This window comes from Moschus berezovskii, chromosome 5, assembly GCF_049115385.1.
Source record: "Moschus berezovskii isolate FMDL1 chromosome 5, NW_MosBer_1.0, whole genome shotgun sequence".
NCBI classification, from domain to species: domain Eukaryota; kingdom Metazoa; phylum Chordata; class Mammalia; order Artiodactyla; family Moschidae; genus Moschus; species Moschus berezovskii.
In genome coordinates this window covers 80,758,901-80,773,798 of record NC_142464.1, presented here as the reverse complement: position 1 = coordinate 80,773,798, position 14,898 = coordinate 80,758,901, and the positions used below count along the sequence as shown (strand labels likewise).

At 38.8% G+C, this 14,898-nt stretch overlaps 1 protein-coding gene across 6 annotated transcripts in view; it reads right to left on the bottom strand.

Annotated features, from left to right (window-relative positions):
• Positions 1-5,791: 5,791 nt before the first annotated feature.
• The window catches only part of EXOC1 (exocyst complex component 1), a 63,582-nt gene continuing 54,475 nt past the window's right edge, over positions 5,792-14,898 (bottom strand). For 3 of the 6 annotated variants that reach the window (XM_055434241.2, XM_055434238.2, XM_055434239.2), the window contains exons 19-20: positions 10,795-10,989; positions 5,792-8,380 (exon numbers count right to left, since the gene is read on the bottom strand). In XM_055434241.2, coding sequence (XP_055290216.1) covers positions 8,228-8,380; positions 10,795-10,989 — 348 coding nt within the window. In that variant the 3' untranslated portion in view covers positions 5,792-8,227. The remainder of the gene's footprint in view (positions 8,381-10,794; positions 10,990-14,898) is intronic. The other 3 variants (XM_055434242.2, XM_055434243.2, XM_055434244.2) reach the window with 3 other exon arrangements.

The window sequence follows — 14,898 nt, the reverse complement described above, 5'->3', positions numbered from 1 at the left end:
TTTGCCTCACAGGATTTTGAAAGGCTAATGAAACAACATTAGCAAGTTACTAAGGACTTTGTGGGTAATGGCTTCACAGACAAAGGCCTTGACAGACTTCCTCTATCCTGAGAAAATGCGTGTGTGCATGCCTGGCGGGTGCTTGGGTCGGGGTGAGGAATGGATCCCAGTCAGGTGTTGTCGTCTTTTGGCCCAAGGATGTTGCTCCGTCTCATCCACGCACCCTGGAGAGCTGAGTCTGATTGCTCAACCATTGCTAAGAAATGCATCGTTGACCCATTTCTTTTTAAAATTGAATGCTTAATAAAACCGTGCTATACGTTTTACAAACATCATCTGATTTAATCCTTACAACGAACCTATGAGAGAAGCACTACTCTTTCCCTTTTACAAATTAGGATCCTGAGGCACAAAAGCTAACTTACCTGAACAAGATCAGACAGCCCTAGAGAGGCAGGGTTTGAACCCTGTTCTAATTTCAGAGTCTGAACTCTTAGCTCAATGTTACACTATTTTTTTAAAAATTTATTTATTTTTTATTGGAGGCAAATTATTTTACAGTTGGTTGGTTTTGCCATACTTTGAGATGAATTCGCCCCGGGTGTACATAAGTTCCCCCTCCTGAACCCCCCTCCCACCTCCCTTTATCCTCCCTTTGGGTCATCCCCGCACGCCAGCCCCAAGCATCCTGTAACATGCATCAACCCTGAACTGGTGATTCGTTTCACATATGACAACATACATGTTTCAATGCCATTCTCCCAAATCATCCCACCCTCACCCTCTCCCACAGAGTCCCAAAGACTGTTCTATACATCTGTGTCTCTTTTGCTGTCTCGTATACAGGGTTATCATTTGCATCTTTCTAAATTCCATATATTTAACATTAACAATGTTACACTGATCTTCATGGGTGCTGCCCAATGGGAGGGTGGCAGTAACTCAGTGATGCATGTCTCAATTCCTTGACTTTATCAGACTACAGATACATCTAACTCCTCTGAGCTATTACAACACTGTCTGTATCATTTATTTGGCAAATATCATTTATTGTCTTGTAAAGTTTGTTTGATTCTGCATATAAACATATTTTAGTCTGTAATAATTGGGGATCTTTGGTGGCAAGCTACAGAAACTAACTTCAACTAACTTAAGGGCTCCCTACTACTCCCCGACTGAAATATGGGGAATATTGGGTGATTCACAGAATCAGAAGAGAACCACTTAATCTTGGGAAGATCAGAAACAAGGGCAACTTTGGAGATCTTTATAGAAGACATTTATTGGTGTTCTCTTTTGGTGTGAAACGGGAATGATTTAACTCTAAGTACCTTCATTCAACCAGTGTCACCTGCCCAAGATTCACACTCCTGGCAGAGATGGAGTCTGATTGGCCCAGCTAGTCCAATCATCTGCCTAATCTTTGTAGATCATGGGGACTGTGATGGATAATCTTACAGGATCCAAATGATCCTACTGTGACATAGGAATAGACACAATCCATGTCTAGATTATTGTGATTAATTTTATATCCCGATGCAATATTATAATTTTTCAGGCAGAAAAGACAATCTATGGTACAAAGACAAGGCTAAGAGGCTGGAAAGTATTAAGACATGGGACCCAGAGAATAGGCAGAGAAATCACAATTCTTAGAATGATGATGCTGTAGGAAGAGGCACATAATTTCAGCCTCCATCAGTAAAAGTTCAAGTATTCATCTATTACATTCTCTTAGCTGCTTCTCTCCTCTTTTCTACTTAAAGAACTTTTCCCTGTGATAAATTTTATGGTTTGAGCAATCTTACAGCAGATTACTCCTCCTGAATAAACAAATATGGAAATGAATTTTTATGAACACAAGTTAGATGTAGTTCATTTCATTTATAAGTGTAGTTAAATAAACTTGGCTTTAAAAAAGCTAAGTAAAATTATAATGAGTGAATTTTAATACATACCACTTCAAGATTTTTTTTTTTTTTCAAATTAAATTTAGGGCCTACAAACTGTCTCAGGAAAGCAGGTGGTGTTTGGAATTAAATTTTGTATTATTTCACTACTTAGAAATCCTTTTAGAAAGTTCTCTTTCCCTAAGTGCTACAGTACTGACTGGTCAACCTGACCTCAAAGTAGTTGCAGAGGATCGATGTTGGCTTAGTTACAGCTTGGCAAAGATTGGGAGGTAAGATAAGAACTGTTGGTCCTGAAGAACAACCCAAGATAAAGGGTTCTTTTAAACTATAGCAAATGCAGGATATGTTACATTCTAACAAAACAATATAAAATTTCTTTCAAATAACTCTCAGACCTTTCTGCACATATTTTTAAATCATCTGCAAAACTATAAGGATCATGATTGTGTAATGAAAATTAAATAGAAACCTCTAAAGATTAATAGTAACATATAATCATTGAAGAAAATTACATTAAATGCCCTAAATTTTCAAACAATTGCACCTACTGTTTATATACATATTATTTTTTGACGTTTGCATGCTTAATACACATATATCATTCCATGTTTTACCTTTTTCTTTGATGGCTCAGGTAATCCTCCTACTTCATGATCACAGCAGCAATGGCTCTCATTATCTCCTATCACAACATACCAGGAAGAAGAAGATATAGAGGCTAAACACCCTGTATGTCTTATGAACTTTCTTTTATTTTTCAGAATGGACAATATCTTTGGGGATCTCTTAGCAGACTTCCACCTAGAGCTCACTGACTAGTTTACACAAATATGTACTCCTCAATCAAACAGGCAAAGGAGAGCTGGACTGTCATGGTCAGCTGAGACCAGGGTAAGCATGCTGCCCATTATGATTTGGGACGCTTGTAAAAACCTGGGCCCCATCTTCAGAGATTCATATTTGGCTAGAGTAGGGTGCAGATATCAGGATTTTTAAACATTTTAACGTTTTAAACATTTCCCCAACAACTCTAATATGCAGCAGGTCGGGATCCAAAGGTCTATGCCAGCTTTGATTTTTCACTTTTGTCTGGCCTTTTCCTACTCTGTAAAAAGCAGAGTGCTGTTAGCAAGGAGGAGCAGGCAGACCACAGCTCTCAGTGTCTACCAGAGGAACTGACAGTAGATCAAGTAAACCTGCCTCCCAAAGGAGCGTATCTGAAATCTACAGAAGACATTGTTCATTTAGGCCCTCCATGAATTTAATTCATCAATCTTTATAGAATGTATACCACTGTGAAGACCCTGTCTATGTATAAGGTAAAAACTGGGAGTAGAACACACTTTATCTTGTAAGTCCAATTTCCTTGTAACAACCTTCACTCAGCACCTAGAATGAGATCCGCATCTAGTTACATTAGGTGCTAGGTTCAAGCAGAGAACAGAGCCTCTGCCCTAACGCAACTTACTTCCAAGAATATGGCTGTGCTCTAAACATTGAAGAGAACTGTAAAGAAATACATGTGATGGTTTCCTCCTTCCATGAATTAACAATTCAAGTCTGCCTGCTCACTTTCTACTTTTTAAACTCAATATTTGTTAAGTACGTACATGTTCTAGACAGATAAACAAAATAATTCTAGTCATAAAGACTGCAGGCTTAGATATAGGGGAGATATACTAAAGAAGTAGAAAGACAAACATATTTCGTATTATAGTTAAGTGCCATGAAGGAAAAGAATAGGCTCTTATGAGAGTTACAGGGCAACATAATTGAAATGAAAGGAGATCCAGAAAGGCTAATTGTTTAAAGTGAGATGAAGACAAATATAAAATTCAGATTAAAGCACATACCTTCAATTTCTTAATTTCTTTTCCACTACCTTCTCCTCTAGCTGACTACGCTGGAACTTCTTCAAAGACTCACCATCTTGCAAGTGAAATTGATTGAGATGTTATCTCAGAGAAGCTGCTTTCTCAAGATTTTTGGGCAAGACATGTGCTCATAGACTGATGTTTCTTTGTTTTGCTTGCTATATTCTCCACTGTTTCTTATCACCTGATTTCCCTTTTTTTCATATATTCCTCCCCCCCTTTCCATCTGCCCCACTGTCTTTTGTCTTCCTCTTTTCAAAATATGAATTACTCCTAAATGCACTTAGTACTATACTCACTCAGAAATTAAGTTAGCATTATACCATGCTTGGAGAAGGAAATGGAAACCCACTCTAGTATTCTTGCCTGGAAAATCCCATGGACAGAGAAGCCTGGTAGGCCACAGCCCGTGGGGTTGCAAAGAGATGGACACGACTAAGCACCTATGCATACCAGCATACCATATCATGGTGCTGCCAAATATTAAAAATTGAGAACTCTTAATACCACAAGCACACATGTGAACTGTCTTCCAAAGGACCAAACAAAAACCAACAAAAATAACCCCCCAAATTATACTAATTTTTTCAGAGGTATGAATGATGTAGCCTACACCATTATTGACTATGCCAAAGCCTTTGACTGTGTGGATCACAATAAACTGTGGAAAATTCTGAAAGAGATGGGAATCCCAGACCACCTGACCTGCCTCTTGAGAAACCTGTATGCAGATCAGGAAGCAACAGTGAGAACTTGACATGGAACAACAGACTGGTTCCAAATAGGAAAAGGAGTACCTTAAGGCTGTATATTGTCACCCTGCTTATTTAACTTATATGCAGAGTACGTCATGAGAAACGCTGGGCTGGATGAAGCACAAGTTGGAATCAAGATTGCTGGGAGAAATATCAGTAACCTCAGATATGCATATGACACCACCCTTATGGCAGAAAGTGAAGAAGAACTAAAGAGCCTCTTGATGAAAGTGAAAGAAGAGTGTGAAAAAGTTGGCTTAAAGCTCAACATTCAAAGATCATGGCATCCAGTCCCATCACTTCATGGCAAATAGATGGGGAAACGGTAGAAACAGTGGCAGACTTTATTTTGGGGGGCTCCAAAATCACTGCAGATGGTGACTGCAGCCATGAAATTAAAAGATGCTTACTCCTTGGAAGGAAATTTATGACCAACCTAGACAGTGTATTAAAAAGCAGAGACGTTACTTTGCCAACAAAGGTCTGTCTAGTCAAGGCTATGGTTTTTCCAGTGGTTATGTATGGATGTGAGAGTTGGACTGTGAAGAAAGCTGATCGCCGAAGAATTGATGCTTTTGAACTGTGGTGTTGGAGAAGACTTTTGAGAGTCCCTTGGACTGCAAGGAGATCCAACCAGTGTATCCTAAAGGAGATCAGTCCTGGGTGTTCATTGGAAGGATTGATGTTGAAGCTGAAAGTCCAATACTTTGGCCACCTGATGCAAAGAGCTGACTCATGTGAAAAGACCCTGATGCTGGGAAAGATTGAGGGCAGGAGGAGAGGGGACAACAGAGGATGAGATGGTTGGATGGCATCACTGACTCAATGGATATGAGTTTGAGTAAACTCTGGGAGTTGGTGATGGACAGGGAGGCCTGGTGTGCTGCAGTCCATGGAGTTGCAAAAAGTTGGACACGACTGAGATACTGAATCGAACTGACACCACTGTAAAACTTTGCAACTTCAGCTGTGAGTTACAGCCCTGTAGCATCGATATTACCTGGGATCTTGCTAACAATGCAGTCTTTGATCACACAAAACCTGTATTTCAACAAGATTCCTGGTTGTTTCATACATACATTAAAGTTGGGGACTTGCAGATGCAGAAGATCCCAGAACATAGAGTTCAGTTCAGTTGCTCAGTCATGTCAGACTCTTTGTGACCCCATGAACTGCAGCAAGCCAGGCCTCCCTGTCCATCACCAACTCCTGGAGTCCACCCAAATCCATGTCCATCAAGTCGGTGATGCCATCCAACCATCTATTCCTCCGTCATCCCCTTCTCCTCCTGCCCTCATTCTTTCCCAGCATCAGGATTATGAGAATTAATAATCTTACTTCTTAGACACCACTGTATATTTAACCTTCCTGGCATAGCCATTTTTGCGTTCTCAGCACTTTTTCATTTCTTTATATTCTCTAAGTTATATGTTGCTCTTCTCCTATCCCATCTGTAGCATACAATATTACAGATCTCTAAGATCTAAAAAATTGTAGCTGATGAGAGTCATCCACTGCCTTTTCTTTTTCATTCAAAATATCTTTTTAATTTTGAAAAGCTGTATGTATTAAACTGTTAGTTTCTAATTCCTTAGAATAAACGGATACTAACACAAATATAAACTGAGACATTAACTAACCAATGTATATCTCTAATAGGAATCGTGTACATCTTACTTTCTCAAAATTTCTATCCAGTTATTTAGATAACTTTGTTATTTGAGGTGCTTACTTTTTTGGATTCTTTTCTAGTAAGTATTTTGCTATCTGCCTTTTCTTTAAATAAGAGCCATACCACCTCAGGTAACCTTGGCCTGTTTGGTCTTTAGATGTTTAAATATATTTATATCTGTAACATTCCTGAGAGGGAGGTCACTGTTGTGTGGAATATCAGCTCTGATAATACCTGGCTTGGACCTTGAGCAATCCAACCAACCTTGGATCTTCTTTGGCTCCAGATCATTTACAAATTTTAAGGTTTTTTCCTATGTCAATAAAGAATATATACACACATATGAGTTTGATTTTGTTTTTAAATTAAATGTTGCGCTAATAAGATTTATAAAGTATGTGGAAGGTATAAAATATCATAGTACAATGAAATCCATGTAGCCACTGCCCAGTTTAAGTAAAATAACATACCTTTAAAATCCTGCCCCTGTTAGATACCATAATCTTACCTTCCTGCTCCCTAATCACTCCAGAATTTTATGATCATTTCCTTGCTTTTTCTCAGTTATACCATACTTGTAACTCTAAATACTGTTTATTTTGAACTTTTACATTAATAGAATCATATGGTATATATTCCATGATTGACTTTTTTTTTTTAATCTGACATTATTTTCCTGGTATTTATCTGCACTATTTTTTGTAGATAAAATTCACTAATTTTCACTACTGTATTGGCAAATAATGACTATACCTTAATTTTTCCATCTACTATTAATGAAAAGTTGGATTATTTGCAATTTTTTGCTATTAAAAGTGTACTGAGGGACTTTCCTAGCAGCCCAGTGGTTAAGAATCCACCTTCCAATGCAGGGAATGTGGGTTGATCCCTGGTCCAGGAACTGGGATCCCATATGCCATGGGACAACTAAGCCTAAGTGCCATAACTAGAGAGACGCCCACAGGCTACGATGAAGATCCTGCTGCTGCTGCTAAGTCACTTCAGTTGTGTCCGACTCTGTGTGACCCCATAGACGGAAGCCCACCAGGCTCCCCCATCCCTGGGATTCTCCAGGCATGAACACTGGAGTGGGTTGCCATTTCCTTCTCCAATGAAGATCCTGATGTAACCAAAAATAAAAAAATGTTAAAAAAAAAATGAAGCCACTGTACTGACAGGGTCTTTGTGTTTATGCATTAAGGACACGAGTCTCTTTATGGCAATGATTCTCAGTCCTGAGTACCACTATGTTTTATGGTAAATGACATGTAATAATTCTTATGTATTTATTTTTTAAGAACTTGCTTTCATAGAAATGACAGCACATGATAAATTTAAGAATAATATTACCACATTTCAACTTTTTGGAAAATGTATTTCAGACTGTTACACGGAATCACATTATCCTCAAAATTCAAGTCTACAACTGATCTTCACAAGAGCCTTATCCATATACACATTAGTTATTCAGAAGGAAAAGTTCGATACAGTATTTTAGTAGTTACATGACTTGTAACCAATACTGAATTACTGAAAGCTGAAGAACTCTCAATGAATTACATATAGGATGACCACTCCCCAAATACAAGAAGCGAGACAATAAAGGAAAATTTTCTGTTCAGTCGTAGAAAAATGATGAAGGCATTTATGATGAGATAAATGCTTTAAGTTAGTACACAACCTACTGGGCGAATAAAACTGCCACACAGGTTGGTAGTTTTGCTCTTGAATATATGTGGTATGGTATTACCCATTTTGGAGTAAAAAATGGTAACCCACTCCAGTATTCTTGCCTGGAAAATTCCATGAACAGAGGAACCTGGTGGGCTACAGCCCATGGGGTTGCAAAGAGTCAGACACAACTGAGCATGCACGCAATACCCATTTATCTGACATTAAGTGATACATAAAATTTCTAGTCTGAGTTCTCAAAATGGTTGCCTGGTATTTCTGAATAGTGTCTGGTGTACTCAGAGTGTTTCGTTTTGTTTATCTTTTCTTCTTTTATAAGGTTTAGTGGGACTGTGCAATGCTGGAGCAATAGTCCAGGATGTCCTGAATAGTGAATTCCATTGTAACACCAGATCCAGGATAACAGCGAGCTATCAAACCTTCAAAATGCTTGTACTGGCGAATAAATTCATCCTGCATGGAGTGCCACACCACCTATAAAAAATGAAAATAAGAGTCACTAAACTACAAATGGAAATAATACGTAAACAAGAATGTAGAAATATTGTCAAGACATATTCTAAGCATTTAGGATAGCATAATAGTTAATCACTGTGGACGGTGACTGCAGCCATGAAAATAAAAGATGCTTGCTCCTTGGAAGAAAAGCTATGACCAACCCAGACAGCATATTAAAAAGCAAAAACTTCACTTTGCTGACAAAGGTCTGTAGAGTCAAAACTATGGTTTTTCCAGTAGTCATGTACATATGTGAGACTTGGACCATAAAGAGGGCTGAGTGCCAAAAAATTGATGCTTTCGAACTGTGCTGGAGCAGATTCTTGAGTCCCGTGGGCTGCAAGGAGATCCAACCAGTCAGTCCTAAAGGAAATCAACCCTGAATATTCACTGGAAGGATTGATGCTGAAGCTGAAGCTCCAATATTTTGGCCACCTGATGCGAACAGCCAACTCACTGGAAAAGACCCTGATACTGGGAAAGATTAAGGGTGGGAAGAGAAGACAGTGGCAGAGGATTAGATGGTTAGGTAATATCATCGACTCAATGGACATGAATTTGAGCAAACTCTGGGCAGTCCAAGGGTCGGACACGACTGAGCGACTGAACTGAACTGGGACAGAGTGAAGGACAGGGAAGCCTGGTGTGCTGCAGTCCATAGGGTCACAGAGTCAGGACTAAGCGACTGAACAACAGTAAAAAATATACCTTCTTAAGCGAGATTCCTAACCCCTCGAGTGACCTTGAGTATGTTACACCACTCTTCTGTGCCTCAAGCCCCTTATCTGTAAACTGGGTAGTGATAATAATACCTTCCGCACAGGTTCAAATGAGATTAAATGAGTGAATGTATGAAGTGTTCAGAACAGTGCTGGACACAGTAATCTTTATTACATTTTAGCTGTTATTATATCTGTTCCAATATCCAACTCAGATGTGGCTATGCACAACTATGTATGAAATAAGACTAAGGATTAAATGAAATTTCACATCAGATGAAAGTTTAATTTCTTTATCTAAAATTAACGATGCAAAACACTTCTTGATGACATGGAGGACACTAAGATGAGTCAGACTAATCATGAGCAATCAAAGGATTCTATAATCTGGAAGTGGAAACTAAAATGCCGACAGACACAGCAGAAATCAACACAACACTGTAAATCAACTATATTTCAGTAAAAAAAAAGCAAACGAATCAACAGTCCCATAAAAAAATAAATTTTAGACAACTATCAAGGCAGAATTTGACACACACACACACACTGACATATATTAGTAATATCAATAGGATACATTTATTTGACTTATTTCATATCAGCACAGTACAAAGTGCTTTATGTATGCATTATTCTATTTAAGTCTCATGACAACCTGGTGAGGGTGGGTACTATAAACGAACACCATTTCTATCTGCCAGTTCAAAGAGTGCCTTCTCCTAGGACTTTTCTTTATAAGTCCTGCTGCTGCTACTGCTAAGTCACTTCAGTCCTGTCCGACTCTGTGTGACCCCATAGATGGAAGCCCACCAGGTTCCCCTGTCCCTGGGATTCTCCAGGCAAGAACACTGGAGTGGGCTGCCATTTCCTTCACAAATCTTAAATTCCTAACAGTCAGCTTAAGACTATTTTACTAAACAGCTTTACTTTTTGCTTCTCATCTTTTAGCTCACAGTATTTCTTCCACTGGGAATGCCACTTCTACTTTATCCGTTAAGTTAGTATCTGACTTCCAGAGACTAACATAAATGCTTTCCTTCGTGACACCTTCCATGATGCTAAAATCAGAGTAATTCTTAGTCATCTCTAACTGAGGTTTAAATCTGACTCTATCATATACATTAGCTATGGGATCATGGTCATATTACTCTACCTAAGCTCTGATTTTCACATGTATAAAATGGCAATGGCAATAATATTAGTGTCCACCTACAGAGTAGAGGTATTATTTCTGCTTTTCAAATAAGGAAACTGAGGCTCAGAACAGTTGCTCCAAAACAGGTAGCTTTACCTGGAGGCAGATTATGAACCCATATTCAGGCTCCCATGCTCAGAATCACTCCACTGTACCATACACCATTCCATTCCCTTACTACCCTCCAAACTAAAACAAAACACAAAAAGTAATGAAAAACCCATCCCCAAACAAAAGCAAAACAACTTAATATCTCAAAACGATACAAAAGAAATATAAAATACACAGAGATAGCCATATAAACTTGTATAAATATCCCTTTCTTCCTCACAATTTAATCTCATCTGTATTTTATATGGCGCTTTCCTTCTGCACTAAAATTTAAAAATGTATAGCATTTCTAGAGGAATATTTTGGGGGAAATAGATACATATATGGATGTGCAATCTAGGTAGGTTAAAAGAACTAAAGCATACCTGAAGCAAGTTCTCCTCTTCACATAAATGTTTATCAACTTTCTTGTAGAGGTTATCGAGCCCTTTCTTCACTTCTTTTCCAGGATACTCTTTAATAACTTTTCGGAGTTCTTGTTTGTTAAACGCAAGTTGATAGCTCACTTCCTCCTCTCTTATACCCTGTGCTACCCGAGCTTCAACACCTTCAAAGAAATGCTTCAAGGAAATGGAAAGAAACAATGGCTAAGAACGGCTCTCATTACCACGTAAATTTAAAAAAAAATCTGATTATAAAATAGTATATATCCACTGTGTAAAACTCAGTGTGTGAAAATATAAAGGATAAAATAATAATCAGCTATTATCACACTACTCAGAGATAAGCACTTTCAAGAGACTAGATTTCCCTCTAATCTTTTTATGTGTATGAAAATGAGATTATAATTTTGTATGCTGTATTTTTCATTTAATATTTTATATGTTTTTTCCCAAAGTATAAATTTTAATGGCTGCATCATGTTCCATCCAATGACTATACTGTTTATTCATTCCTCCAGTACTAAGTATTTTTTTATTTTCTTGAAGTTGGCAAAATCTATTCATCAAAAACAAAATATAAATACAGTTATAAATAACTTTCATACCTAGGTATTTACCCACATTATTGATGACTGTCCAGCGTAAATTTCTAGGACTATAATTCCTCAGTTGAGGAGTGTAATTGTTAAGTATTCTGAAGATTCTTCATATACACAAATTGCTGCCCAGAAAAGTTCAATCACTTTATATTTCTGTCAGCAGTATATGAGACTACTTGTTCTTATCATACTGTCATCAGCATTATCATAATAAAAAAAAAATCTCTATCATTTTGAAAAGTGAAAAAGGGGGACTTTCCTGGCAGTCCAGTGGTTAAGACTCTGCCTTAACCAATGCAGAAGGCATGGGCTGGATCCGCAGTGGCGGGACGGGGATGGGGAAATAAGATCCCACTTGCCAAATGGTGTAGCCAAAAAAAAAGAGAAAGGTTTGTCGTTTTATTTCAATATTCTTCAGCTAGAAATGAAGTTTATCTGCTTTTCATATGCTCAGTAAGTACATTCAGAATCCTTACCCATTTATATATTGGGATCTTAGTGCTTTCCTGATTGATTTTTAAAAGATCTTTTATATTAAGTACACTGACTGTTGTGCTGTTATAAATATTCTTCTCAGGTTGCCTTTAAGTGTAATTGGTTTTTTAACATGCATATTGATTGGCAAGTCTTTACTTGAGCACAACATGATTTAATACTGACAAGTCAAATGTCCTCACGACTATTCTCTAAAATTTTCTTAGCAATTATTTATTTATTCTTCATTAAATTATTACATTTTTAATAATAATTTTTAGACAAATATGTTCCAGATATTTAAAATTTTTTTCTACACAGATTTTTAATTAGTTAAAAATTGGTTTTATATATATATAAAACTATTTTACTTTACCAGATAAAATAACGTTAACATATATACGTGGAGAAGCCAATGGCAACCGACTCCAGTACTCTTCCTGGAAAATCCCACGGGCAGAGGAGCCTAGTAAGCTGCAGTCCACAGGGTCGCTACTAGTCGGACAGGACTGAGCGACTTCACTTTCACTTTTCACTTTCATGCATTGGAGAAGGGGGGTAATTATAACCCTGAGGGCTTCCCAAGTGGCACAGTCACAAAGACTCCACCTGCCAATGCAGGAGACACAAGAGACACGGATTTGATCCCTGGTTTGGTAAGATTCCCTGGAGGAGGAAATGGCAGTCCACTCCAGTATGATTCTCTTTTTACATATCTTTATGTTTTGGTCTTGCTGCATTGGCTAGAGCTTCTAAAGGATTTATCAATGTTTCTGCTTTAAATTTGATTTCAAAGGAAGTCCCAACAGACTGGTTCCAAATAGGAAAAGGAGTATGTCAAGGTTGTATCTTGTCACCTTGCTTCAGTTCAGTTCAGTTCAGTCGCTCAGTCGTGTCCGACTCTCCGCGACCCCATGAATCACAGCACGCCAGGCCTCCCTGTCCATCACCAACTCCCGGAGTTCACTCAGACTCAAGTCCACAGAGTCGGTGATGCCATCCAGCCATCTCATCCTCGGTCGTCCCCTTCTCCTCCCGCCCCCAACCCTTCCCAGCATCAGAGTCTTTTCCAGTGAGTCAACTCGTCGCATGAGGTGGCCAAAATATTGCAGTCTCAGCTTTAGCATCAGTCCTTCCAATGAACACCCAGGATCCATCTCCCTTAGAATGGACTGGTTGGATCTCCTTGCGGTACAAGGGACTCTCAAGAGTCTTCTCCAACACTACAGTTCAAAAGCATCAATTCTTCAGCGATCAGCTTTCTTCACAGTCCAACTCTCACATCCATACATGACCACGGGAAACCATAGCCTTGACTAGACGGACCTTGGTTGGCAAAGTAATGTCTCTGCTTTTTAATATGCTATCTAGGTTGGTCATAACTTTCCTTCCAAGGAGTAAGCGTCTTTTAATTTCCTGGCTACAATCAGCATCTGCAGTGATTTTGGAGCCCCCCAAAATAAAGTCTGACACTGTTTCCCCATCTATTTCCCATGAAGTGATGGGACCAGATGCCATGATCTTTGTTTTCTGAATGTTGAGCTTCAAGCCAACCTTTTCACTCTCCTCTTTCACTTTGATCAAGAGGCTTTTGAGTTCCTCTTCACTTTCTGCCATAAGGGTAGTGTCATCAGCATATCTGAGATTATTGATATTTCTCCCAGCAATCTTGATTTCAGCTTGTGCTTCTTCCAGCCCAGCGTTCCTCATGATGTACTCTGCATATAAGTTAAATAAGCAAGGTGACAATATACAGCCTTGACGCACTCCTTTCCCTATTTGGAACCAGTCTGTTGTTCCATGTACAGTTCTGACTGTTGCTTCCTGACCTGCATACAGGTTTCTCAAGAGGCAGGTCAGGTGGTCTGGGATTCCCATCTCTTTCAGAATTCTCCACAGTTTACTGTGATCCACATAGTCAAAGGCTTTGGCATAGTCAATGAAGCAGAAATAGATGCTCTTCTGGAACTCTCTTGCTTTCTCCATGATCCAGCGGATGTTGGCAATTTGATCTCTGGTGCCTCTGCCTTTTCTAAAACCTGCTTGAACATCTGGGATTTCACGGTTCACATATTGCTGAAGCCTGGCTTGGAGAATTTTGAGCATGACTTTGCTAGCGTGTGAGATGAGTGCAATTGTGCGGTAGTTTGAGCATTCTTTGGCATTGCCTTTCTTTGGGATTGGAATGAAGACTGACCTTTCCAGTCCTGTGGCCACTGCTGAGTTTTCCAAATTTGCTGGTATATTGAGTGCAGCACATTCACAGCATCATCTTTCAAGATTTGAAATAGCTCAACTGGAATTCTATCACCTCCACTAGCTTTGTTCGTAGTGATGCTTTCTAAGGCCCACTTGACTTCACATTCCAAGATATCTGGCTCTAGGTCAGTGATCACGTTATCGTGACTATCTTGGTCGTGAAGATATTTTTTGTACAGTTCTTCTGTGTATTCTTGCCACCTCTTCTTAATATCTTCTGCTTCTGTTAGGTCCATTCCATTTCTGTCCTTTATCGAGCCCATCTTTGCACGAAATGTTCCCTTGGAATCTCTAATTTTCTTGAAGAGATCTCTTGTTTTTCCTATTCTGTTGTTTTCCTCTATTTCTTTGCACTGATCACTGACTTATATGCAGAGTACATCATGAGGAACGCTGGGCTGGAAGAAGCACAAGCTGGAATCAAGATTGCTGGGAGAAATATCAATAACCTCAGATATGCAGATGACACCACCCTTATGGCAGAAAGTGAAGAGGAACTAAAAAGCCTCTTGATCAAAGTGAAAGAGGAGAGTGAAAAGTTTGGCTTGAAGCTCAACATTCAGAAAACTAAGATCATGGCATCTGGTCCCATCACTTCATGGCAAAGAGATGGGGAAACAGTGGAAACAGTGTCAGACTTTATTTTTTGGGGCTCCAAAATCACTGTGGATGATGATTGCAGCCAGGAAATTAAAAGACACTTACTCCTTGGAAGGAAGTTATGACCAACCTAGATAGCATATTAAAAAGCAGA